Source organism: Giraffa tippelskirchi, chromosome 4, assembly GCF_054371585.1.
Source record: "Giraffa tippelskirchi isolate mGirTip1 chromosome 4, T2T-mGirTip1v1.2.pri, whole genome shotgun sequence".
NCBI classification, from domain to species: Eukaryota; Metazoa; Chordata; class Mammalia; order Artiodactyla; family Giraffidae; genus Giraffa; species Giraffa tippelskirchi.
In genome coordinates this window covers 129,282,884-129,308,655 of record NC_137278.1, presented here as the reverse complement: position 1 = coordinate 129,308,655, position 25,772 = coordinate 129,282,884, and the positions used below count along the sequence as shown (strand labels likewise).

General features: G+C 49.3%; 2 protein-coding genes across 6 annotated transcripts; one reads left to right on the top strand and one right to left on the bottom strand.

Annotated features, from left to right (window-relative positions):
- Window positions 1-3,827: 3,827 nt before the first annotated feature.
- On the bottom strand, window positions 3,828-24,677 carry LOC145503876 (keratin, type II cuticular Hb1). Of its 4 annotated transcripts, none has more exons than XM_081484326.1 (11): window positions 12,087-12,160; window positions 11,448-11,558; window positions 9,306-9,681; window positions 7,876-8,084; window positions 7,091-7,151; window positions 6,241-6,336; window positions 5,850-6,014; window positions 5,446-5,571; window positions 5,011-5,231; window positions 4,715-4,746; window positions 3,828-4,473 (listed from the first exon to the last, which is right to left on the bottom strand). In XM_081484326.1, exons 3-11 carry the CDS (start codon window positions 9,672-9,674, stop codon window positions 4,229-4,231), a joined length of 1,524 nt encoding a protein of 507 aa, XP_081340452.1. In that variant the 5' UTR covers window positions 9,675-9,681; window positions 11,448-11,558; window positions 12,087-12,160; the 3' UTR covers window positions 3,828-4,228. The 4 variants fall into 4 exon arrangements, with proteins under 4 accessions (XP_081340452.1, XP_081340453.1, XP_081340451.1 ...); XM_081484327.1 differs by having other exon boundaries at window positions 11,780-12,134; XM_081484325.1 differs by lacking the exons at window positions 11,448-11,558; window positions 12,087-12,160 and adding an exon at window positions 24,463-24,677.
- On the top strand, window positions 11,553-25,421 carry LOC145503875 (keratin, type II cuticular Hb1-like). 2 transcript variants are annotated; one of them, XM_081484322.1, is made up of 11 exons: window positions 11,553-11,771; window positions 18,114-18,219; window positions 18,598-18,928; window positions 19,654-19,862; window positions 20,648-20,708; window positions 21,479-21,574; window positions 21,806-21,970; window positions 22,220-22,345; window positions 22,544-22,764; window positions 24,532-24,563; window positions 24,699-25,421. In XM_081484322.1, exons 1-11 carry the CDS (start codon window positions 11,669-11,671, stop codon window positions 24,878-24,880), a joined length of 1,632 nt encoding a protein of 543 aa, XP_081340448.1. In that variant the 5' UTR covers window positions 11,553-11,668; the 3' UTR covers window positions 24,881-25,421. The 2 variants fall into 2 exon arrangements, with proteins under 2 accessions (XP_081340448.1, XP_081340449.1); XM_081484323.1 differs by lacking the exons at window positions 11,553-11,771; window positions 18,114-18,219 and having other exon boundaries at window positions 18,560-18,928.
- Window positions 25,422-25,772: the final 351 nt, after the last annotated feature.

Sequence of the window (25,772 nt, the reverse complement as noted above, 5' to 3'; positions counted from 1 at the left end):
CCCCAGGAGCTGTAGGCAGGATTGATGGTGAGCATCCTGCATCCAGTATCACTGAGGACTGGTTGCAGACCACAGGTTTTCTTTCCAAATCCCAAGCCTGATGTCAGGCTAGAGACACCAAGGGCCATAGGGTCAGATTTTAGTCACTTGTTGGGCCCAGGCCAATGTTTGTAGTCTGGGGACCAATTTTCTGAGTGGCTTTCCAGCCTGGGGCATTTATGGAGAGTCAGTCCTCGTCTATTTACAAAGCTTTGTGAGTTGAGTGACTTCTGAAGGGAGGAGAGGTGTCACCAGTTGCTTCTCAGCGAAAGAGATCCTGAGGGGTCAGCCCCCATCTGCCCCCACACCTGCTTCACACTTGATAGCAGCACTTGGAGTGTTGAATGCAACTTCATAGCATCCCTTGAGGACCGTGACCTATCTCATCCATCCATCTCCAGAGTCTGGCATGTAGTAGATATGAATGGGTTGAAGCTCTGTGATCCTGTGTGGTCCACTCTGTCCTTGGATGAATTGGCCCCGTTCTTCCACTGTTAACCCTAGGGACCTCCTTGGGAGTCTCTTGATGCATCTAAATGCAGCCCTTCCTGATGTGATTCTAGCTACAGTATATCAACCAGTCCGATCTGGAATAAGAAGAAAGGGCCCAGATTCTGTCCCCAATCTTGCTTTTACTTTTCAACTGTTTCTGGGCCTCAGTCCTGCTCTCTCTACACCTAATGAAGATTCATTTATCACTTGTATTTTTCCTCCCTAATTAATCTCTCTACTGTTGATCTGTAAAATAAGAATAGTACCTAACACAGGGAGGTTTCAGAATTAAATATATTACTATACGTAAGGAGCTGAAAACATAGTAAGAATTCTATGAATATAATCAATATTTCACTTACTGGAGTTCTTGGGAAAAGTTTTGAGCACCATTGAAGAAGGCTGTCCAACTTCAAGAAGGCCAGCTGATCTCCCTCTGCCCTGGCTGGAGCTGCAGTAATTGCAGGGCAGGAGGGGTAGGTAGAGGAGCCCAAGTCACAGCTAGGGTTCCCCAGTCAGAGGGTACCTCCCCAGTATGACCCCCAGCAGCACCTGCCTATCACCACTCCCCCATAGTGTGGAGTCCAGTTCTTCATATGTGACCCCGTCTCACCAAAACTAGTCCACTTGTGTACTCACACTGCAGTCATACCCTCATGTAACCACAAATGTCCTCTCTTCAGCACATATACACAGGTATACACATATTCACACATGTACATGTTTCCACACAGATGCCCAGACATGTGCATGTACCTGGATGCAATCATTCTGTTCCACTCAGACAGAAACCTACAGACAGTGAGCTGTGAGGGATGAAGCACAGTGCATGGCACCGTGGCTCCCTACTTCCCTCCAGCTCCTTGTCCTGTCCTATGTCCACTAAAGAATAATAGAGCTTTCACTGATTACACTAGCCAAGACATGGAAGCAACCTAAATGTCCATCGACAGATGGATGGATTATGAAGATGTGGCATATATATATACTAGAATATTGCTCAGCCATAAAAAAGAATGAAATAATGCCATTTGCAGCAACATAGATGGACCTAGAGATTATCATAATAAGCGAAGTAAGACAGAGAAAGACAAATATGATACCACTTATATGTGGAGTCTAAAAAAGTGATCCTAATGAACTTATTTACAAAACAGAATTAGACTCACAGAGTTAGAAAACAAAGTTGCAGTTAGCCAAAGGGGAAAGATCAGGGGGAGGGATAAGTTAGGAGCTCGGGTTTAAGAGATACCAACTACTATATATAAAATAAACAACAGGGATATAGCATAGGGAACTATATTAGATAACCTGTAATAACCTAAAATGTAAAAGAATCTGAAAAATAATATCTATCTATCTATCTATATACTGAATCACTTTGCTGTATACCTGAAACTAACACAACATTGTAAATCAACTATATTTCAATTAAAAAAAAAAATAGAACTTTAAATGGCTAAGAGACCTTAGCGTCTATCTGGTCCAATCATTTTTTTTTTTCACACTAATAAATACACTGAGGCCCAGAAAGGAGAAGTCACACAGCAGGATGTTTCATTTTCTTTACTATCCTGCATCATGGGCAATATGTATGTGATTCATTCACCCTTGCTCCTCTGCCTGAGCTGGTCCAGGACTGGGAACCTATAGGGAGGTGAGGACTGTGGAGCTGAAGTAGGTAAGAGAAGGTCAGAGCCAGAGGGAGTGTGAGAGAGTGAAGTATGACAGATCATCAAGGTCCAGCTGGGCTGATGAGACTAGTGAGATGCAGAGGGAGGGGTCAGTTGACAGAGATGTCTCTCAGTACTGGCGGCTCCTGAACTGGGGGTGGGGGATGGAGTGATGCTGGGGCTTTGGATCTGGACTCCAGACAAGGTCTACTTCTGAGCTGTGTGTTGTCACAGCACAGAGGGCTGGTTAGAACAGTTGTGGATTTTGGAACTCTCCGAGGGCTCTGTCCTCAGAATTCCATTGGAGGGTGGAGGGGACACATTGGTGGCCAGAAGACCTAGGATTAATCTTGTCCTTCAAAAGAGCCTGTGTCTTTCCAGACCTCTCACTTCTGGTCTCAATTATTTCTATTGCCCTTAGTGATGGAATGGGGACTTCCATTTCTGTTAGCTTCCTGGCCTCAGATCCAGAAGTTTTGAGATTCAACTGTGCTGTACACATGTATATTCAGGTACTCAGTTCAGTCTCTAGTGGAACTGAGGGGCCAAAGTCCCACTGGCACCAGCACTTGTAATATCCTCATCAGTATAGGGGGGACAGTTTACTGCAGGGAGGAGCTTGATGGCCCAGAAGATGTGGGGATTTCTCTCTATGCTTGCATCTCTGATCACAGATATAAGCGTAGTGATAGGCAGGTCATGGCCCTGATTTCAGGAAGGATTTCTATTTTATACTCTGCAAAAGAATACTACCAACAATAAACACATGTTGCTGTTATTTTGTGGCAAGCATGAATCATTTTACATATATAAAATTCTTTCATCCTGCCAACAACCCTAGGAGGTGAAAGAGAGGTGCTCTTTTTATCATTTCACTTTAGTCATATGGAAACTGAGGCACAGAGAGGGTAAGTAAACTGCTCAAAGTCACTCAGCTACAAACAGAGCCCAGTTTTGGACCTATGCAATCTGGATCTAGGGTCTGTGTACTCACCTCTGGGCCACATCATCTTTTTGCTCATTGTTGTTGTCTAGCTTTGAGGTAATTTATCAGTGATGGCAGGTCTCCAAACCCCAAAAGGACTCCATTAAAAAAAAAAAGTAGTCATATCAAAGGCTTTTTGAAAGCTTAAGTCATGTTCATATATTCATTCCTTAAAGAATTCTCATGAATTACTCAGGCATGAGTCTTCTCCACCAAAGCCAAGAGTGATGTTTTCTTAAGCTCTGAGTGACTGGTGAATCTATTCTTGTTTACAGATGTGCACAGAGGTGATTTCTGGGAGGCAGCTGTGGTTTAGTGACATGACCACTAAACATGCACATGAGGTTTAAACCCCAGCTGTGGGCCACTGAACTCAGGGTAGGGCCTGGCCCCTGCTACTGTGGGTCCCTGAGCTCGAGTTTCTTCCTCTGCAAGATATAGCGTGAAAGTGGTGTGGATAAAATTACAGGATATAGTGGCCTAGCACCGTCCTTGGCTAAACCCGAGACTGCTGTGAGCCCAGGGACAGAGGACTCTAGTGGAGACCCCGGATCTGGGGCTTTCTCCGTTTCATGTTTGGGGACCCTTCCAAACCTCGACCCTGAGGAGGATAACAGAAGTACAGACAAGGCTCAGGGTTGGCTACATTGGTTTATTGGGAACATAGATCTTGGAAGAGATGAACACAGCAGAGAAGGAAGGGAGATGCTGAGACAGGGTGGGGACTCTGGCCATTGGCCCCATGACAACCCAGAGTAGGGTTTTGGTCCTCCCTGCCCTGGGATCCCTTCTTGTGGTGGCCAAAGGGACTTTTCTCTAGGGTTGCCTTTCCCAGCGCGGGTGGCAGAACCCAGGAAGAGGGCATTAGGCACGGGCGTGAGAGGCCAGGAGTGGGACGGACCTTTAGAAGTACGAGAGAGGTAGCATAGGGCCTGCTTCACCCAGAGCTGGGGTGGAGGGGGAGGGGGCGGGACCATGCAGGGCGGGCGCTGCCGGGCTGCGCGGAAGAGATGCCCGGGCTGGGCCTGACTTGGGAGGTCTAACATTTGCGACAGATGCTGGCGCAGGAACCCACGCCGCAGGAGCTGATGCCGCAGGAGCCCACGCCGCCCGCGCCCAGGCCGCAAGACGTGACAGAATTGCAGGGGCCGCAGGGCGCGCACAGGCCGGTGCTCACCGCCAGGTTCCCGCTGCAGGGGGCGCTGCAGACGCTGCCCGTCACCGGCCTGGAGCCCGTAACGCAGAGGTCCCCGCAGACGACCCCGCCGCGGGAGCTGCTGACACCTGCGAACCCCAAAGACTGAGTGAAAATTCTGGGGGGCCGAGGGTGCCGCCTCCCTGGCTATGACCCTCTCCAAGCATCTTAACAACTTGAGTCCAAAAGAAGTGGTCCTTCCTGCTGTCTGACCCCAAATCCCTCTTCCTGTGATGCCAGCCCACTCATATTTAGGTGTCAGAGAAAACACTCCTTCCATCCTTTACAGGGAGGGAGTAAACGCATCCACACAGGGCCGAGGATACTCACAGACATTCACGGACCCAACGCCTTCACACAGTCTGAGAGGGAAGAAGAAAAAGGCAATATTAGTGACTGAGCCAGAGCTGCAAACAGAGCTCCACAAATTCTTGGAGTGGGGTCCACGAATGGTAAGAAGGAGGAGCAGAGTGTCAAAAGGAAGAGTTCTCAGAATACCCCACCCCATCTCAAAGTGATAAATGATAGGTTTGCCCAGACCTGGCCATTGCTCAGCCAGGATCAAGGGAGGTATTTGTGTAAAGGGTGGGAATGGGTAGTCAGGGCCAAGCTGAGATGGTCCTCACCTCTGCTCCTCGCCCTCCAGCAGGCGCCTGTAGGTGGCGATCTCAATGTCCAGGCCCAGCTTGGAGTTCAGCACCTCCTGGTACTCCTTGAGCAGGCAGGCCATGTCCTGCTTGGCCTTCTGCAGCGCCTCCTCCAGCCCGGCCAGCTTGCACTTGGCATCAGTGAGGGCTGCCTCACCCTGCTGCTCTGCCTGGGTCACTGCAGCCTCCAGCTTGGAGTTCTAAGGGCCCAGGAGAGAACAAGGTGGATTATGGTCTCTCCACACAGCAGGGATCACCCCAGGAACAGGCCTCCCCACTTCATCACCTGGGGCTCCCTGAGTAACCACAAACAGGGTCTCAATTTATGCAAATTGACTGGAGAATGAATGGTGAGATCCAGTTGGGCATACACACTGCCTGTGGGACCCTGGATGGGCCTCAAAAAAACCCTACCTGGCACTTGGCATTCTCGATCTCAGCCGTCAGCCTCTGGATCATGCGGTTCAGCTCATTGATCTCCTCCTTGGTGCGACGCAGGGTCTCCCCATGTCGGATCACTGTGGCCTTGATCTCCTCACACTGGTTGTGGGGGGAGGGGACCGAGAAGCAGAAAGGCTCATGTAACTCAGGATGGGATGTACCACCCACTCAGAAGAACACGGATGATTTTCAGGTTGCCCAGTGCACAGCCTGTGAAACCATAATGGCAGCCCTGTCCTGCCACTATAACCTGAGAGCTGTCTGTACTTCTTTCACCACCTCTAGGGATCAGAATCCTCAGACAAAAGAAATCTTGTTAACATATACCTCACATCCCTTCCATAATGTCTAGGAGGAAGATGACTTGGACCACTCACCTTGCTGCGGTACCAGCTCTCAGCCTCGGCCCGGCTGCGGCTGGCAATGTCATCATACTGAGCCTTGATCTCAGCCACAATGTTGTCCATGTTCAGGTCCCGGCTGTTGTCCATCTTGACGATGACTGAGGTGTCTGAGATGTGAGCTTGGAGAACTCGGATTTCCTGCAGATGGTGGGGCGGGAGGATGGAAGGGTTTTGTTTACACCATCGCTTCCCCCACCACAGTGTTTACCAGCCTTCCCAGCCCTTCCTGGTCTCCAGCCCTGGCCCCCTCTGAAAGCCTCATGGACTGTAGCTCCTGCCCAAACCCTTGTCCAACTCTGATCACAGAACAATGCCCTCTCCTCCAGGCCAGCCGCTGCTTTCTGCCTGGACCACAATCACTCACCTCCTCATACAGTCGCCGAAGGAAGTCAGTCTCCTGAATCAGGGCCTCCACATTGGCCTCAAGGTCTGATTTGCGGAGGTAGGCACAGTCCACATCCTGGGAAGATGGGGAGTCTTTGAGCAAAGAGGACCCCTGGTGATCATCACCTGAATTCCTCTCTCTCCTCACACAGTACGTGCAGGTGAGGGGGAAAGGATTCCCTGCGTTCCTCTTCCTGTCTTATCTCCATGCTGCCCTTCCCTGGAGGCATCTCATAACCTCGCCTTCTAAGAACAAATGCCTTGTGCCTTGGAGGTGGACCACTAGCCTTTCACTCCTCCTACCTGAGATCTCTTACCTCGCATGTCTCCTTCTTACACTAAGTCTGCCAGACTGGCTCCCTCGCTCAACCACCTTGACCTTTCCCTGTTTCCCTATAGTCCTCCAAGACTCCACCTGGCCACTGTTGGCTCTGCCCCACCCTCCTCCCAGACCCTGGGACTGTGCTCCTCCTCTTCACCAGACTCCTGAAACACTAGACAGGACACCATCCCTCAACAGAGAGACTGAAGCTACCATGCCTCCATGGAATCCCAGCCACAGACTATCAACTATGAAACAGCACAGAACATCCAGAGATCAATTCAGTCATACCCCTGCCTCAGGTCAGGGTGCTAGTGAATTTTCCAAGGTTACTGCCCTTGTCAAAGGCTTGAATGTGCCTTTCATGACCTGGTCTATGGGAATTTCCCATCCTGACTCGGAAAGGTCACTGAACCCCACAGGGAGGTGGAGAACATGGATGTCCCCAACAAGATCCTATCATTCTGATATCCCTCATGTCTGTGCTTCCCAATCCCATGTTACTCACCTTCTTCAGAGCCACAAACTCATTCTCGGCTGTTGCTCTTAGAGCGACTTCCTCCTCATACCTGCGGGAAGAGGACAGAGGGAGGTCACCACCTCACAGGAGTGAAAGGGACAATGCTAGGGACCTCCCCACACAGCCAGATCCCTGGCAGCCCTGCTGGGTCCTCTCTGGTTGGACTTGAGGTGTGTCTGTGATTCTCCCTCCACTTGGAATTGAGGGATCCAGGGGGTGACTCTTGTGGAATCTCACAGCCCTGCTGCCCAAACTGCTCTGAGGTCACCTCTGGAGGAAAATAAGGACTCAGCACCAGCCAGAAGTGGACAGCAGCCCCAGCCTACCCCCAACCTAGCTCAGCTGGGGGAGGACCTATGAATCTCAGAGGCCATCAGCACTAGAGCAACCTAGACAGTGGGACACCCAGAGACCCAGGACCTGGCAGCCCTGAGAGACACTGAGACTCATATCACATCCAGGTGCTACAGGTGGGAGCCTGAGGGGCCAGGCCTGGGAGAATGCAGATTCCTCCTCCCCACAGAGCACAGGGCACTGCTGCTGGGTGATCAGGCTTCAAGAAGAGAAGCCTGAAGGAGGAGAGAGAGACCTCCTAGGGAATCACCGCCTACTCATAGGCATCTGAGCAATGACTGCCTGATGGGAAGATCCTGCTGCATACCACCAACTTGCCCTGCATGGTCACATCCCCTTCTTTGAAATTCTTCAGTCTCATCAGTGGGTTGAATCCATGTCCATTTCCTGTGCCCAACATCACCCCCAGCCACACTCACTTCTTCCTGTAGCCCTCCAGCACCTCCTGCAGGCTGTTGAGCTCTGAGGACAGCCTTCCACTGTCGGCCTCTGCACACTCAGCCTCCCGCCTCAGTGTCTCGATGTAGCCATTGAACAGGGGCTCGAGGTTGCTCTCGCAGCACTGGCGGTTCTGGTAGAACTGTAGCTTGGTCTGCAGCAGCTTGTTCTGCTGCTCCAGGAAGCGCACCTGCCATTTGGGGTGGGAGGAGGGGTCAGATGGCTCCTACTGCCCCAAAGCCTATTTGGGGGATGGAGGGGATTGGGGAGGGTGCTAATTGCTTTAAGGTAAACTCCAAGACCATTACTTTTTCTGACAAAGGTCCATATAGTCAAAGCTAAGGTTTTTCCAGTAGTCATGTATGGATGTGAGAGTTGGACCTTAAAGAAGTCTGAGTACCAAAAAATTGATGCTTTTAAACTCTGGAGATGGAGGAGACTCTTGAGAGTCCCTTGGACTGCAAGGAGATCAAACCAGTCAATCCTAAAGGAAATCAACCCTGAATATTCATTGGAATGACTGATGCTAAAGCTGAAGCTCCAATACTTTGGCCACTTGTTGTGAAGAGTTGACTCATTGGAAAAGACTCTGATACTGGGAAAGACTGAGGGCAAGAGGAGAAGGAGGAGACAAAATATGAGATGGTCAGATCACATCACTGACTCAATGGACATGAATTTGAGCAAGCTCTGGGAGATGGTGAAGGATAGGTAAGCCTAGTATGCTGCAGTCCATGGGGTTGCAAAGAGTTGGACAGGACTGAGTGACTGAACAACCACCCAAACCAAGAGCTCAGCAGAGATTAGACAGAGGGGACTGTGAAAGACAAGGCAACTTCTGGATTTCAAGATAGTGATCATGTTTGGATTTTCCATATTAGAGGTGAGAGCAAGGGGTTGGTAAAGGTCATTCCCTCCTCAGGTCAACTGAGTTATCCTGATCTGCTGAGTCTAGATGGCATGTGGTCGGGAGCCAAGCCAATGCTCTTTTTGCATTTGACTGCCCCATCAGTGCCCAGCCCAAGTTTAGTATGGGTGGGTTCAGGAAAGGTGTGATCAACGACACTCACTCAAAGGCTGGACTGTGGTTCTGTTCCTATATCTTGTGTGCATTTCTTGAGTCTTGTTTGCATGTATGCCTTCTTCTCTGACATGTGGTTCCAAACCTTGTCCTTGTCTGTGTGTAGGGACCCTGCCTGTCTGGACAGAGGTTGTAAATAATAACAGTGCTCTCTAATCAGGAGTCCCTGCTCTAGATTCATCTCTCTGGTCTGTCTGTGCCCTGGAAGTGTGTCCATCTCCTCCATCAGCCTGGGGGCTCACCTGGCCCACATCTCTCCTGACCCCCGACTAACCCTTGAGTGCCTACCCAGGAAGAAGGTTCAGGAAGGGTGTGATCAAGGACACCCACCTTGTCGATGAAGGCAGCGAACCTGTTGTTGAGACACTTGATCTGCTCCTTCTCCTCTTGCTTCACGCACTGCGCATTGGGGTCGATCTCCAGGTTGAGGGGCGTGAGGAGGCTCTCATTGACTGACACGGTGGTGATGCAGGGAGGGCTGAGGCCGCCCACGCCGCCGGAGCGGTACCCGAAGCTGCGGCCGAAGGAGCCAGCACGGAAGCCCCCGCAGACGCTGCGGCTGCCGAAGCCCCCAGTGAGGCCGCGGTAGCAGGAGATGCCGCGGTAGGGGGCGGCCGTGATGCAGCAGCGGCCGGGCCGAGGTCCGCAGGCGGAGACGCAGCTGAAGGCGCGGCCACGGAATCCTGATCCGCAGGTCATGATCCTTCTGGAGGTGTAGGTTGCAGAGTACACGACAGGTGAGCTGGAGTCTTGTGGAAACTCCAATGTCCTCCTCAAAGAGCCAGGGTCCTATTTATGCTCAGGTTGGAAGGGGCTTGGCTATGCAGATGCGGTTGTGGCAATTTGTGCTTTATGGGCTTGTGTGGCTAGCTGAGTTCAACGCCTCTCTAGAATGTGCTTTAATAGTGGCCCGCACCCTCCTCTGTGTAAAGGATGCCAGTCCCTGGGCTGTAAGGGACTCAACATGTTTCATCTTCAAAGTGCCTTGCCAGCTGGGCATGCAGTCATCTGAGGAGATTGGAATGAGAAGGGCAGGGCAGGAGAGTGGAGGGAGGAGAAGGGAAACCAGACGTGGCAGAAACAGGGGACCTCTATGTGTGCAGGTGTGAGTGGGGGGCCTAGGAGAGACTGGAGTATTAGCAAATAACTTCTGGAAGTTTTCATCCCAGTAGTGAGCAAGGCCCTACTGTTACATAAAGCTGTATTTTCCCAATCACCAGAGAGTCCAGCTGGCTGCTGAAAAACATCTGACTTTTCCTGCCATGACAGCAGTCAGTAGATTATTAAATATTTGTGTTTTATGTTTTCTTTCACTTTTATTATGAGAATTTTCAAAATTAAGAAAGTTGAAGAAATGGTACCTGTATAACAAACACCCTGATGTGTTCCACCCGGGTACCCACATTCAAGAGTTTTTAATATTGTGCCATATTTGCCTTCACATTTGCCCAGTTATTTGATGATTACAGAAAGCATAGCATGGAACCCTTAAATACTTAAGTGTGCATTTCTTAAGAATAGAGACAGTACCATTTTTTCCATGCAAGAAGAAGAATGATAATTCCAAAAAATCATTTACTATCCATTCATATTAAAATTTCCTAACTGTCCTATGATTTTTAAAAATAGGTTTTCTTGATTTAACTTATGGCTATATCTCTTGTATTTTCTATATACTGAAAATTAACTCTTGAGCTGGGCTGTTCAACATGGTAGCCAATAGACACATGTGGCTATTTAAATTTAAATTAGTTAAAATTAAATAAATTAAAAATCTAGTCTTTCAGTCACATGCCACGCTTGACTAGCAGTTACATTATTGACAGCATAGAAACAGAACATTTCCACCATCACACCAGTGTCTTTCAGATAGTGCTGGTCTGGAGGCTTGATGGGGTTTAACTGAAACATTTTTCGGCAGCATACATCATAAACGATGCTTTATAACTCTTAATGTATCACCCCAGAGAGCACAATCAAGCTGTCCTGTTACTGGTGATGCTAAATCAGATCACTTGAGTATGTTTTCCCCTTTACAATTAGAAAGATCTCTATAGGGCAATATAGGTTCTATTTCCTTTTTACTGGCCATCTACTATGTTACCAACACTATATGCCATAAATGATCTCTAATTCTCACGTCCACCATATGAAGTAGGTATCATTATCCCTATTTTACAGATGAGGAAACTGAGGCTTGGAGAGGTTAAATAACTTGCCCCAAACCTCCCAGCTATTAAGAAGTGGAACTGAGGAGATGCTATGCCTTCTCACCTATAGGTTATGACAACCCTTGGATTTCCTAGTCCTTGGAGAATTTCAAGAGGGTGGAGAAACTTATTGGGAGAGGGTTTCTGTGGATATAGGGCTCCTCTGGTGGCTCAGTGGTAAAGAATCCTCCTGCCAAGGCAGAAGACTTGGGTTCGATTCCTGAATCAGGAAAATCCCCTGAAGAAGGAGATGGCAACTTACTCCAGTTTTCCTGCCTGCAAAATCCAATGGATGGAGGAGCCCTGATGAGTTATAGTTCATGGGGTCACAAAAGAATTGAAAATGACTTAGCAATTAAACAACAACAGCAATCTGTGGATATAGGATTGAGGAGAGTCAGTCTAAGAAAAATGGGCAGAGTCAGAGGGTGTTGGAATGGTTGGAACTAGGAGGGCCAATGGTCATGCGTGTGACACAGGGCAATGAGAGGCTGCGGAGAAGAGACCTGCAGGATCCTGTGGCCGAGAGTTGAAGGAAAGGGATGGAGAATAGCAGTTTTAGCTATTTTCTCTCCTCTGGTATATTGTAAGTACCTTGATAAGATTATACTGTGTTCTACATACATGAAACACCCCATTCCGACAGAGCAAGACTAGAAAAATCCCATAAAAGTACAGGGGTTTGTTTTAAATGGATGGGAAGAAAAGAGAAGAGAAACACTGCAGCTGGCAGCCCCTGGTAGCTGGTGAGCTTTAGGGGCAAAGGGCAGGCAAAGCAGCTTAGGGCAAGAGGTGAGGGGGTTGGTAGGAAAAGAGGAGGAAGGAGGAGAAGAGAATAGTATATCCATGTAGAACATTCAGGAATGGGGACTTGCGATAGGATAGACATGGGGTCACGGACCATGTCAGCAATCTGGCCATCCCAGAGGAGGGTGTGGCTCCTGATGTCACTTTATGTGTTTGGGGACATGGGCCGGCTCTCCTGAGGCCCTTTATGCCCTCATCTGCCACTCTGGGCACTGCCCACAATGGAGTTGTGGTGCTTCCAGCCAGCGAGCTGGCTGGGTGTCCCAAGGAGAAGCCCTGTGAGTCAGAGTGCAGCTCACACACACTTTGCCTTTTCTACTAGTGTAACTCCCTATAAAAATGACACGCATAAACATAAGCTAATTACTAATGGCTGGTCTTTGCTAAGCAATTTGAAAGAAGCAAGAAGCAATTTAAACCAGGATACAAAAAAATTCAAATGTGACACCATTTCATTGAACTCAGGTATTACTAATGGCTGCTAATTTTGAGACCTAAAAAGACATTCTATCTGTAGGTTTTCTTGGAATGAAAAAAGCTCTTGGTGAGGGAAGGGGAGAGGGGAGGGGGAAGGGTTGGCAGAATGACTACTCTGTGGTCTTGGCTCTGGCAACGGGAGCTTTATGGAAGTTAAGCCTAGTCAATTGTTCTCAGTTGTGTCCAACTGTTTGTGACCTTTTGGACTGTAGTCCACCAGACTCCTCTGTCCATGGGATTTTTTCAGGCAAGAAGACTGGAATGGGTTGCCATTCCCTTCTTCAGGGGATCTCCCTGACCCAGGGATTGAACCCATATCTCCTGAATCTCCTGCATTGCAGGCTGATTCTTTACCCGCTGAGCCATCAGGAAAGTTAACATTGCTTTTATTGTGAAATATACCACCCCTACAAAAGAATGTATAGGTGGTATGCCTACCACCTGTGGGAAGAAATAGAACATATGTATAACTTAGGAACTTTCTCTGATTCTCATTTTCACTGCACTCCCTTCCTTCCTGAACGAGGATGGTTCTTCTCTGGGATTTTGCGTTGAATGATTCCTTTTCTTTTCTTTTCTTTAGTTTAAGGACCAAGGAATGCATCTCTAAACCATATATTCCAGTTTTTGAACTTCATATAAATGGAATCATATTATATGTATTCCTTTGTTTAAAGTTGCTTCCTGTAGCTGTATTGTGTTCACATTCACTGTGGATTGTACTCTCTGTATGAATATGTCATAGTTTATTCATCTTTCCACCTCCAAGTCCTGGTGGCTGTTCCCAGAGTTTGTATTATGAACAGATCTGCCATGAACATTATTTCCCATGTCTTCTGGTATATCTGTACAAGAGTTTTTCTAGGGTATGTGGTTATTTAAAAAAAATTATTCAGGTAGAACATGCTTAGAAACCTATTTTATGAACAGTCTTCCAAACTTATAACAACATTTGTTGATGTTCATCTTATTTCATAGTAGATACTATACTGATTGTCCAACTTGCATTAATGCATTTAATTTTTACAAATTGCCCTTTGAGGCTGGTGTTACTATTCTTGTTTTACAGATGAGGACACTGAGGACTAGAGGGTCAAGAGATTTGCTCAGGTTGTAGTTAGAGGCAGAGCTGGCACTCATAGCCTGGTGTATTTGATCACAATGGAAAGGCTTGATTGTAGTCCTGTCCATCCACTGTCTTCCATCACTAAAGCATCACGTGGTACATGGTAGATTCACACAAGCTCCTCTCCCTCCAGTACCCCTTCTGGGTCCTTCAGCATGTTCTCAGGGTGCAGGACCACAGGATGAGGAGAGCTCACTCTTATTTGTTGTGAGCTTCCAATTCCAAAGGAAAAGCTGTACATATACCCAGATCATGAACAAAAATGCAAACCCTGCCACATACCAATGGGTACAAACATTGGTTCATGGCTATATTCCAAGGACTTGGCACACAGTAGGTGCTCAATAAATATTTGTTGCGTGAATGAAATGAATCCCAGATGCACATTAGGTGCTGAGTAATAGAGCCATCAAAGCTTGATGGTTAATTACATAAAGCTTTTTTTGGTAAGATGGGGTGGGGACCAGATGAAGCAGACCGAATGGCGGCCATTCCTAAGGGTGGGGGTGGGGTGGGGAGAGGTTCTTGGCTGGGGCCTGAAGGGAAGATGAAGTGAGTAGATGTGTCCTTTACCAAAGCAAACTCCTCAACCTGAGTGATGATGGGAGTGGAAGGGAAAGGCAGACAACAAGGCAAGAATTCTGAAGGCCATGGGCCAGAGTAGAGATGGGGTAGGGTTGAGGAAAGAGAAGTGGATGGAAGGTAGTTTTCTAGAGGAAAGGAGGAAGAAAGATGCTTACTTTTAGATTACTACTCTTCAGGGCCACTTGGAAGAAGGATGGAGACTGACTGGGGTGAGGAGAATGGCATGGAAGGGAGACTGGGGGAGACAGAGGGGAGAGGAGGGAAGGGGAGGACAGTGGAGGAAAAAGAAGGGCAAGACCCATGGGAGAATAATGGGGGGACACTCCACAGTGGAAGAGCAAAGGAAGTTCATGGGGGAAGGGGCACAGATATAGACCTGCCTAAAGGGTAGTCTCCAGCTCTAAAGAAATGAGCCCTCATGGGGCAGGGACATGGGCTGGGGGAGGTGCAGGGGCTCAGCCTGTTTGATGGGAATGCACCTCACCAAGGGTGGAGCTCCTGAGTCAGGCTTCCTCCTCTGCCAGATTCTCTAGGACTGCCTTTGGCCCTCCCTCCTCTGGTGAGTTCTCATGGACAATTGGTCACTGTCCCAGGCTATCTTGGCTGAGGAGCAGAGCTCTGGCACAACCTCTTGGATACTTGCAAGCCTAGAGTTTTGGTATCTTCCAGATATAGAGGTCACAGGCTACTTCCCAGTCTGCAGCCATGCAGCAGAATGACATGGGCTCTGCTTCGAAGGTCTCTGTCTCCACTGGCTCTCCACTGTCACAGCATCTCATGATCCCTTCCTCTTCTGCAAGGGCCCTCAGATTGCCCCCACTGTCTACTCTCTGAAACACCTCCATGCACATCTTTTTACCAACACTGTCCCTCCTGCTGCTTTGTGAAGCCTGTCCTCACCCTTTTCAGGGATCTGTTCTTACCTTTCTCATCAGATGAACTATATTTCACACTGTCCCAGAATGGGCACTGTCAATAGGCATTGAGCTCCTGAGGATCTGATGGTATAGCTAAAAACAAGCACTCTTCAGACTTCTGCCCTTTCTCATGAAATTCTGAACTTCTGGGTCTGTCTTCCCCATCAGATCAGGAGTTCCAGAATCCATATTTCCTTCCTCTTCTTAGTGCTTTCCTCTCTCCTTCCAAACTTAAGATAGGGTTCAGCATATCACAGGGATATATCACAAAATTCTTGAATCTAAAAAGATGTTACCTTGTCTAACCCACCGTCCATCTTGGGGCATCTGCTTTGCAACATCCTTCACAGGAGCAGGATGGACTAGAGAGAGTCTGAACAAGAACTTCTCAATGTTAAAATTACCTGATTTACCCCTTCTCTCCAGGCATCCCTTGAAACAAGATCTACTTGGGCTAAAAGAAGAGGCTCTGATCTCCAGATATAAAGGTCTTTTGGTTCACCCTGTCTCCATAAACATGATGGCTACTCCAGAATAAAGAATGTTTCTCTTTTACATAAAGCTCCCCTAAATGGGAGACATAATGCAAGCTCCTTAGGAAGGCATGACTTGCCCTCCTTCTGGCAAGTTTTTCTCCAAATCCAACTTCCATTTGTCCAGCCACAGTAGAAGTCCTGCTCTCTTTAGAGTTACACTATACTTGGATTGTCAACCTCAACTCCATGATATCCCTGGGCTACTGACCAGTCAGGAGGTTTTGGAATTAGGCAAAAAAAAAAAAAAAAATCACCATTAGGCTAGGTGAATGAGCATGTCATTGATTTGTGGCTAAAGATTTCTGATGGTCTGTTAAGGCCAAATAAGGAACATAAATTTATCAATTATAACAGATAACATATTTTTTGGACTGTCCAATCTTTTCTTTTCACCCACTAGTGTGGTTGCCTGAGGATTGATGACACTTTCCCTTTGCCTAAGAAGAGAGATTCTCATTGGGCCTTCCCTGGGGTACTTGGACTTGAGGATGGACCTTTGATTTTGGGTTCTTTTTCAGGATAAAGGAAAGGTCTCCAGTTCTACTTGCCCCTAAGACTAACCCCATGGTAGAATAAGAGTTGATAACATTTGTTGAGCACTTGCTATGTGCCAGCTGTTGTGTTAAGAATTATCCATGTATTTTTAAATTTAATCTGTCTATTCCGCCTGCAGTGTGGGAGACCTGGGTTTGATCCCTGGGTTGGAAAGATCCCCTGGAGAAGGGAAAGGCTACCTACTCCAGTATTCTGGCCTGGAGAATTCCATGGACTGTATAGGCCACGGGGTCGCAAAGAGTAGGACACGACTGAGCAACTTTCACTTCATTTCACTTCATTATTCCTTTAAGATTGGTATCATTAGTGGGTAATTTATATATGTGGTTTAGTAATGTGGGTTGTTATATTCCATCAAACCTGCTGATGTATCCACATCAGCAGCAGTAGCAACAACAACAATAATAACACATATCTCTACTTCCCCATCAAACCTGACATTATAACTGCAGCAGCAGCGACACCTACCACTAATATGATTACATCCTTAAGAGTGTGTCAGGCTATATTTTAACTGCTTAACATGGATTAATTCTTTTAATCCTTATAAAAACTTTATGAGGTAGGTAGCATTACCCCTGTTTTACAAATCATGAAGTGAGATAGGGAGAGGTTAAGAAATTGCCTAAAGTTACATAGCTAGAAACTGGCAGAGGTGGACTTTGAAACTAGGCAGTTTGGACTCTGGGTCTGTATTCTTAACTGATAAGCATGTATTTAAACTTTTTAGTTTTAATTATAGTAAGAAATAATTTTGTATGGTGATTAAGTGCACACATATGTACGTATCACATACTATTGAAATAAAAGACCCTGAAATGTTTTTATTATGTATGCTACACTCTTATGTCTTCTACTATATTCTACTCTACTTGATTTTGTCCTAACCTCTTTCATTAAAATTCTGGTTGCTTCTATTTGTGGGTCATGATGTGAACTCTGAGAAAATGCAGTCCCAGAGCCTCTTGCTTCTTAGTGATTACAACAAAGCACATCTGCACAGTCCTCTGGAGTTTATTGAGTGCATGCACATCTCTGTAATTCTCCAAGGCAGCCCTAGGAAGAAGATGCTTAATCCATTTCCCAGAGGAGTGAACTACCTCACCCCCTAGATCACAGAGAGCTAGTCATGGAAGATCCCTGGTTCCTACCCAGCCTTTTAGGGATCAAGGACAAATCTAACTATGTTGGATGGATGGCACACACCAATATGGATCTGACAGTATGGATTAGCATCTTCCAATGCTATTGACAAATTTCTGTAAAGGGAAGGATGTTGCAGGGTTGTTAGAACATGGAAAGCAATATAGGCTCAGGGGGGTGATGGCAGGGGGCTGGATGCTCCCCCTATATGGCTCTATCTAGAAAGATTCTCTTGTATTCTGAGCCAAAAGCTATAAAGACTTATAATAGCTGTGTCTACCCCAGTCCTTCTGGGCCCTGGAGAAATCATGGAGCCTGGAGGTGAAATCTAGACAGGCTATCCTTGCTTGGGGCCTTGTTGGAAACGGTTGGGCATTCTGGAGGCCGCTGAGCCAAGGTGTGTCCCCTTAGGCCTCGTGGAAGACTCTGTGGGAGGGAGCGCCTCCTCTCAGCGTAGGCTGACAGATAAGGTCTAAGAAGTGGGCTTGTCAGTGTGCAAGTGGAGGTAGGTGTATGTGTGTATGAGCACGTGTGAGTATCTGTGAGATTGCTGATGGGAAGTCCAGCATGTGAGTTCTCAAGTGTGTATGTTTGTGTGTGTGTGTGAGAGAGAGACAGAGACAGAAACAGAGAGACGAGATACAGAGAGTTGGCTGATGGGTGCAGGTGAGGAATTTGGGAGCAGCTGTGTGAGGCTTTGATGCTGTAAGAACAGCCATCCCTGTGAGGGAAATCACGAAGCGATGTCAAGTTCCCCATCTACTGATCTTACGCTCTCCCAGTGTTGCAGTGCCGATGTGATCAGCACCACGGACAGCGGCACGAGCACATCAAATGGGTGGTACGGAAGAAGCCGCAGCCCCGCCTTCCCCTGCCCTCCTTTCCAACGTGAGTCACCGCTCCCCTATCCTCAAAAACCTTTCCCCCACTGTGTACGAGTTTTGGGTGGGGTGAGGAGAGGTGAGCTGGCCCTTTGAGGACAAAAATTGTGCAGTTTAGGGTAAAAGGCCATAAACATCTGGCACCCAATTAAGCACATTAGGAAGGAGCAACAGCAGCTAAACAACCCAAGCCCATAAACATGTCTAATTGCTCCTAACACGTGAATACATCAGGCTCCTCACATATATAAAAGGCCCAATGATGTTCAAGAAGGGAACACCTCGTCCACTAGCCCTCCATTAGGCCATCTGCCTCCTGAGAGCCTCCCGTGCCCTAAAGAAGCACCATGACTTGTGGATCTTACCGTGCTCTCCCATCATTCAGCTGCGTCTCCGCCTGCGGACCTCGGCCCGGCCGCTGCTGCATCACGGCCGCCCCCTACCGCGGCATCTCCTGCTACCGCGGCCTCACCGGGGGCTTCGGCAGCCGCAGCGTCTGCGGGGGCTTCCGTGCTGGCTCCTTCGGCCGCAGCTTCGGGTACCGCTCCGGCGGCGTGGGCGGCCTCAGCCCTCCCTGCATCACCACCGTGTCAGTCAATGAGAGCCTCCTCACGCCCCTCAACCTGGAGATCGACCCCAATGCGCAGTGCGTGAAGCAAGAGGAGAAGGAGCAGATCAAGTGTCTCAACAACAGATTCGCTGCCTTCATCGACAAGGTGGGTGTCCTTGATCACACCCTTCCTGAACCTTCCGTTCCTGGGTAGGCAGTGAAAGGGTAGTCAAGGGCAGTAGCGATGTCGTCCCTACAGGTCCCAGTCTGATTGATGAAATGGACACACATCCAGGGCACAAACAGACCAGAGAGATGAGTATAGAGCAGGGGCTCCTGAATAGAGCACTGTTATTGTATACAACCTCTGCTCAGACAGGCAGGGTCCCCACAGACAAGGACAAGGCTTGGGACCACAAGTCAGAGAAGAAAGCATACATGCAAGCAAGACTCAAGAAATGCACATAAGATATAGGAAAAGGACCACAGTTCAGCCTTCAAGTATTTGTCCTTGATCACACCTGTTCTGAACCCTCCCCATGCCCAGGGCTGGGCACTGATGGGGCAGCCAAATGCAAAAAGAGCTCTACTTAACTCCTGATCACATGCCATCTAGACTCAGCAGGTCAGGATAATCAGTTCACCTGAGAGGTGAATGATCTTTCCAAACACCTTGCTCTCACCCTAATATGGAAAATCCAAACATGATCACTATCTTGAAATACAGAAATTGCCTTGTCTTCCACTGCCCCCTCTGTCTAATCTCTGCTGAACTCTTGGTTTTGGAGTTTACCTTAAAGCAATCAGCACCCTCCCCAATCCCCTCCATCCCCCAAATAGGCTTTGGGGCAGTAGGAGCCATCTGACCCCTCCTCCCACCCCAAATGGCAGGTGCGCTTCCTGGAGCAGCAGAACAAGCTGCTGCAGACCAAGCTACAGTTCTACCAGAACCGCCAGTGCTGCGAGAGCAACCTCGAGCCCCTGTTCAATGGCTACATCGAGACACTGAGGCGAGAGGCTGAGTGTGCAGAGGCCGACAGTGGAAGGCTGTCCTCAGAGCTCAACAGCCTGCAGGAGGTGCTGGAGGGCTACAGGAAGAAGTGAGTGTGGCTGGGGGTGATGTTGGGCACAGGAAATGGACATGGATTCAACCCACTGATGAGACTGAAGAATTTCAAAGAAGGGGATGTGACCATGCAGGGCAAGTTGGTGGTATGCAGCAGGATCTTCCCATCAGGCAGTCATTGCTCAGATGCCTATGAGTAGGCGGTGATTCCCTAGGAGGTCTCTCTCTCCTCCTTCAGGCTTCTCTTCTTGAAGCCTGATCACCCAGCAGCAGTGCCCTGTGCTCTGTGGGGAGGAGGAATCTGCATTCTCCCAGGCCTGGCCCCTCAGGCTCCCACCTGTAGCACCTGGATGTGATATGAGTCTCAATGTCTCTCAGGGCTGCCAGGTCCTGGGTCTCTGGGTGTCCCACTGCCTAGGTTGCTCTAGTGCTGATGGCCTCTGAGATTCATAGGTCCTCCCTCAGCTGAGCTAGGTTGGACACCCAGGTTGGGGGAGGCTGGGGCTGCAGCATTCCAGAGGGGCTGCTGTCCACTCCTGGCTGGTGCTGAGTCCTTATTTTCCTCCAGAGGTGACCTCAGAGCAGTTTGGGCAGCAGGACTGTGAGGTTCCAGAAGAGTCGCCCCCTGGAGCCCTCTATTCCAAGCGGAGAGAGAATCACAGACACACCTCAAGTCCAACCAGAGAGGACCCAGCAGGGCTGCCAGGGATCTGGCTGTGTGGGGAGGTCCCTACTATTGTCCCCTTCACTGGTAAAATGCAGAGGGGGTTCTGGGGAGAACTGCTCTGCCATGATTCCCCTCTCTGCCCTCTTCCTCAGGTACGAGGAGGAAGTTGCTTTGAGAGCAACAGCCGAGAATGAGTTTGTGGCTCTGAAGAAGGTGAGTAACATGGGATCAGGAATCAGAGCCATGAAGGACCTCAGAATGACATGCTCTCATTGTGGAGAACAATGGTCTCATCCTCTGTGGGGAGCAGTGACTTTGCCAAGTCAGGATGAGAAATTCCCATAGACCAGGTCATGAAAGTCACATCCAAGTCTTTGACAAGGGCAGTAACCTTGGACAATCCACTAACACCTTGCCCTGAAGCAGGGGTATAGCTGAATTGACCTCTGGATGCTCTGTGGTGTTTCAGAAGTAGCAGTCTGTGGCTGGGATTCCATGGAGGCATGGTAGCTTCAGTCTCTCTGTTGAGGGATGGTGTCCTGTCTAGTGTTTCAGGAGTCTGGTGAAGAGGAGGGGCACAGTCCCAGGATCTGGGGGAGGGTGGAGCAGAGCCAACAGTGGCCAGGTGGAGTCTTGGAGGACTATAGGGAAACAGGGAAAGGTCAAGGTGGTTGAGCGAGGGAGCCAGTCTGGCAGGCTTTTTGGTACAGGGAAGGGGAAAAGGAGAGCTAGAAAGTGAGAGGTCTCATGTAGGAAGGGTGAAAGGCTGGTGGTTCATCTTCAAGGCACAAAGCATTTGTTCTTAGAAGGGGAGGAGGTTATGAGATGCCTCTAGGGAAGGGCAGCATGGAGATGGGACAGGAAGAGGAACACAGGGAATCCTTTCCCCTTCACCTTCTTGTAATGGGTGAGAAGAGAGAGGAGTTCAGGGTGATGATGATCACCAGGGGTCCTCATTGCTCAAAGACTCCCCATCTTCCCAGGATGTGGACTGTGCCTACCTCCGCAAATCAGACCTTGAGGCCAATGTGGAGGCCTTGATTCAGGAGATCGACTTCCTTCGGCGACTATATGAGGAGGTGAGTGATTGTAACCCTGGTAGAAACCAGGATCTGGAAGAGAGGGTGTTGGTTTGGGGTTGGAGTTGGACAGGAGTTTGAGCAGGAGTTGCAGTCCATGAGGCTGTCAGAGGGGGGGTCTCTGGGAGGCCCAGGGAGATCAGGGAGGGCTGAGAAGGCTTGTACACACTGTAGTGGGGGAAGCCGAGGTGTAAACAAGACCTTTCCACCCTCCCGCCCCACCATCTGCAGGAAATCCGAGTTCTCCAAGCCCACATCTCAGACACTTCTGTCATCGTCAAGATGGACAACAGCCGGGACCTGAACATGGACAACATTGTGGCTGAGATCAAGGCTCACTATGATGACATTGCCAGCCGTAGCCGGGCCGAGGCTGAGAGCTGGTACCGCAGCAAGGTGAGTGGTCCAGGACACCTGCCTTCTAGACATGATGGAAGGGATGTGAGGTATACATTAACAAGGCTTCTTTTGTCTGGTAATTTAGATTCCTAGAGATGATGACAGAAGTGCAGACAGTTCTCAGGTTATAGTGGAAGGACAGGGCTGCTATTATGGTTCCACAGGCTATGCACTGCACATCTGTGGTGTCTTGAATGGGTGGAATGTCCTGTCCTGAGCTTCACAAGCCTCTCTGTTCCCCACCAGTGTGAGGAGATCAAGGCTACAGTGATCCGACATGGGGAGACCCTGCGTCGCACCAAGGAGGAGATAAATGAGCTCAACCGCATGATCCAGAGGCTGACGGCTGAGGTCGAGAATGCCAAGTGCCAGGTAGGAGCTGTTTGAGGCCCACCCAGGGTCCCACAGGCAGTGTGTGTGCCCAACTGGATCTCACCATTCATTCTCCAGTCCATTTGCATGACTTGAGACCAAGGCTGTGGTCACTCTGGGTGATCCAGGTGATGAAGGGGAGAGATTCCTGCTGTGTGGAGAGACCATAACCCACCTTGTTCTCTCCTGGGCCCTTAGAACTCCAAGCTGGAGGCTGCAGTGACCCAGGCAGAGCAGCAGGGCGAGGCAGCCCTCACGGATGCCAAGTGCAAGCTGGCCGGGCTGGAGGAGGCACTGCAGAAGGCCAAGCAGGACATGGCCTGCCTGCTCAAGGAGTACCAGGAGGTGCTGAACTCCAAGCTGGGCCTGGACATCGAGATCGCCACCTACAGGCGCCTGCTGGAGGGCGAGGAGCAGAGGTGGGTACTGTAGCCAAATTTCTCTACCAGGCCTGCCTGGGTTCTCATCATGCGGTGTCCCTGACTTTCCTACTTGACAAAGCTCCCCATCCTCCAAATGGACAGGTAATTTGAGTAATTTCTTTAGGTATGTTTCTAGCCCCATTTCAGTTTCTCATGCCCACTTAGGTGCTGATCTGGGATTGGTGCCTTTGCAAATCTGTTTCTCACAGCCCAGAGTCAGGGTCATAGTAATTGCTGTTCCTGAGTAGCCCTGTCTGGGCTGGGTCGCCTTCCCTCGATAGTGATTCTTCTCTTCTGGCCCTCACTGCACATGCCCCTCAGGGTTCCAACTCTTTTCTCAAGCCTGGCCCTGGCCCCAGCCCTGGGAGTTCAGATTTCCTTCCAAATGACAGCTTCAATAGAGGATTTTATCAACACACTTATATATTCTAACTATATAGTGCCTTTGCCTAAGTGTTTTTTCATTGCAGCAAGTGAAATTAAGGGTAGACAGATAACAGGGACTGGTCCCTTGAAGCAGCTGTAGCCTGCTCTGGGCATTTTTACTTGTTGCTTCTTTTGAGGGCAAAGGGAGACCCACTGGTCATTAGCCATCTATGTTCAAGTGGAGGGCAGCTGAACAGCTTCTTGAGGGCAACAGTCACAGGCTATGTCCTTTGGTTCTTTCCCCTGTAAACAGAAAGGTCCATCCCTCTGCCCCAAAACACTCTTGGAATGAACTCAGAAGCTTTGCTGTGGATTCCCTAGGAAACCTGGGCCTGAGAAGGTAGATTATGAGCTGCAGACTTTCCTCGTTTCTGAAGCTGATTAAGACAACCCTTTGCTTTGGTCTCTCAGAGGGACTCTGTGTTTTCCTTAAGGAGACAGCATCGCGTGGGAAGGAAACCCAGGCTGGATGGAGTTAGGTGGCTGGAGTGGCACTGGTTATTTCCTCTTTCTGGGCCTCAGTTTATCCATTTGTTAAGTGAGGGACTAGATGTAGCTAATCTCTGAGTCTGCTCTCAATAGGTTCTAACATCCCCTCCATTTATGCAAGTTATTTATTGAACCAAGCATCATCTGGGGGCACTGTTGGTTCTGCAGCAGGGAAAAAGGATAGACAAAACAATTCTGTCCTCCCGAAGCCCATGTTTTAGTTATACCAGTCAGATTTAGGAATTTAAATCTGCTGCTCCTCAGATACATTTACAAGTCAATCAGAATGGAAAGAAATAGTAGGAGCTACCTTTCCTGAAGCACTACCATTTCTGATGGCAGAAATCAGGCATTTACAGGCATAGTTTGAGTTCATCCTCACAAAGTTCAGGGAGCAGATTTTCCCCAGGAGGCTGGCTGTGTGTGTGCTAAGTTGCTTCAGTCGTGTCGGACTGTTTGCGACCCAATGGACTGTAGCCTGCCAGGCTTTTCTGTCCATGGGATTCTCCAGGCAAGAATGCTGGAGTGGGTAGCCATGCCCTGCTCCAGGGCATCTTCCCGACTTAGGGATCGAACCTGCATCTCTTAATGTCTCTTGCATTGGCAGGCGGGCACTTTACTACTAGCACCACTTGGGAAGCCCCCAAATCCGAGGTTGCTCAGCTAATAAGGGCTAGAGAACCAGGTGATCTGTCTCCAGAATCCATACATTGACCCGGAGCTACCGCTTAATGGCGCCTTTCCGGGGCAACTGCTCAGAATGAGGGCCGGGGACCTCACCTTTCACCTTGGCTGTGTGGTCCAGTGTCTTTTCAGGGCACTGACTTTTCTCTTTTCCCTTCCCCGCAGGCTGTGCGAAGGCGTCGGGGCTGTGAATGTCTGTAAGTAGCCCTCCCCTCCCCATTCTCCAGCCGGGTGGTCACAATGCCTTTAGGGAGGGGGCATTTTCCCCGCCCCACGCCGCCTGGCTAGGACAGTGTCTGACCCGCGTCTCTGCCTGTTCTCCTCCCATTCAGGCGTCAGCAGCTCCCGCGGTGGCGTCGTCTGTGGCGATCTCTGCGTCTCCGGTGCTGCCCCTGCTGTCACCACCAGCGTCTGCAGCGCCCCCTGCAGCGGCAACGTGGTGGTGGGCACCTCCGACGCCTGCGGCCCCTGCTCTAGGGTGGGCGGCAGCATCCTGGGCTGTAAGAAGTGCTAAGGTCGCCTTCCGGTCCAGCCGGGACCTCGCGCCACTGGAGCGCCCCTTCCGTTGCACCCCCCGCCCCTCGCCCCTGGGCCACCCGCTGGCCTGCACGGTCTGCCCTCTCTGCGTGCCATCTGGCAGGCACCTGAGCCCGGGGGAGGCTGGGGCGCACCCTGACCTCTTTCTGTAGCCTTTCCTAGTAGTCGTTTTGCTGTCTTGAGTATTCATGCCTTCTCCTGCCTTCTGTGTTTTGCTGGATTCATTGGTCCTGCCTGATCCCCTTCACCTAATCTTGGAGGAACACGGGACAGGCCCCAGAATCTCCTGATTTGCACATCCTGGGGAATCTGTGAGTGTGCTGTTACCTGTGGAATGGACATGGGGAAAACCGATGGTGGTTTTCCTATAACTCTCTGAGGGCTGTGCCCGGTGGGAGGGGAGACCATCACCTTTCAAGGATGCCCACAGAGGCTTCTACAAAGCCAGTGAGTCAACTGCCTGCAAGCTCTTTTGTCTTTGTTTCACTCTTTGTTTCCAATAAACTAATTGTGGCTAATCAGACCTGGTGCCTCAGAGTCTCATAAAAGCCAGGGCCCTCCTGAGATAAGTGCTCCCTGCCAGAGATGTCCTCAGGACCTCTCATGCACTCAGTTATTTTTCGTTAGGTGAAAATGATGTAGTAGAAGCTGCCCATCTGGCCTTGAGCAAGCGGAGCCTTGAGAAAACAAGAGAAGACCCATGGAGACGGGGAACCCCTCCCTGCCTTGTGTGGTTATGGTTTCTCTAGACCAAGGATTTTTGACTTCAACACTACTGACACTTTGGGCTGGAGACTTCCTTATTGGGGGGCAAGTATCCTGTGCATTGTAGGATCAGTGATTTGCTCACAATTACTGAACTAGTAAAT

Excerpts from the sequence above, each read along its gene's own strand:
- LOC145503876 (XM_081484325.1), bottom strand. The coding sequence starts at position 9,674 with ATGACCTGCGGATCAGGATTCCGTGGCCGCGCCTTCAGCTGCGTCTCC. Across the intron at positions 6,337-7,090 it reads AGTTTGTGGCTCTGAAGAAG|GATGTGGACTGTGCCTACCT; the intron begins GTGAGTAACATG and ends CCATCTTCCCAG. Across the intron at positions 6,015-6,240 it reads TTCGGCGACTGTATGAGGAG|GAAATCCGAGTTCTCCAAGC; the intron begins GTGAGTGATTGT and ends CACCATCTGCAG.
- LOC145503875 (XM_081484322.1), top strand. The coding sequence starts at position 11,669 with ATGAGAGGCTGCGGAGAAGAGACCTGCAGGATCCTGTGGCCGAGAGTT. Across the intron at positions 19,863-20,647 it reads CTGGAGGGCTACAGGAAGAA|GTACGAGGAGGAAGTTGCTT; the intron begins GTGAGTGTGGCT and ends CCTCTTCCTCAG. Across the intron at positions 22,346-22,543 it reads TCGAGAATGCCAAGTGCCAG|AACTCCAAGCTGGAGGCTGC; the intron begins GTAGGAGCTGTT and ends CTGGGCCCTTAG.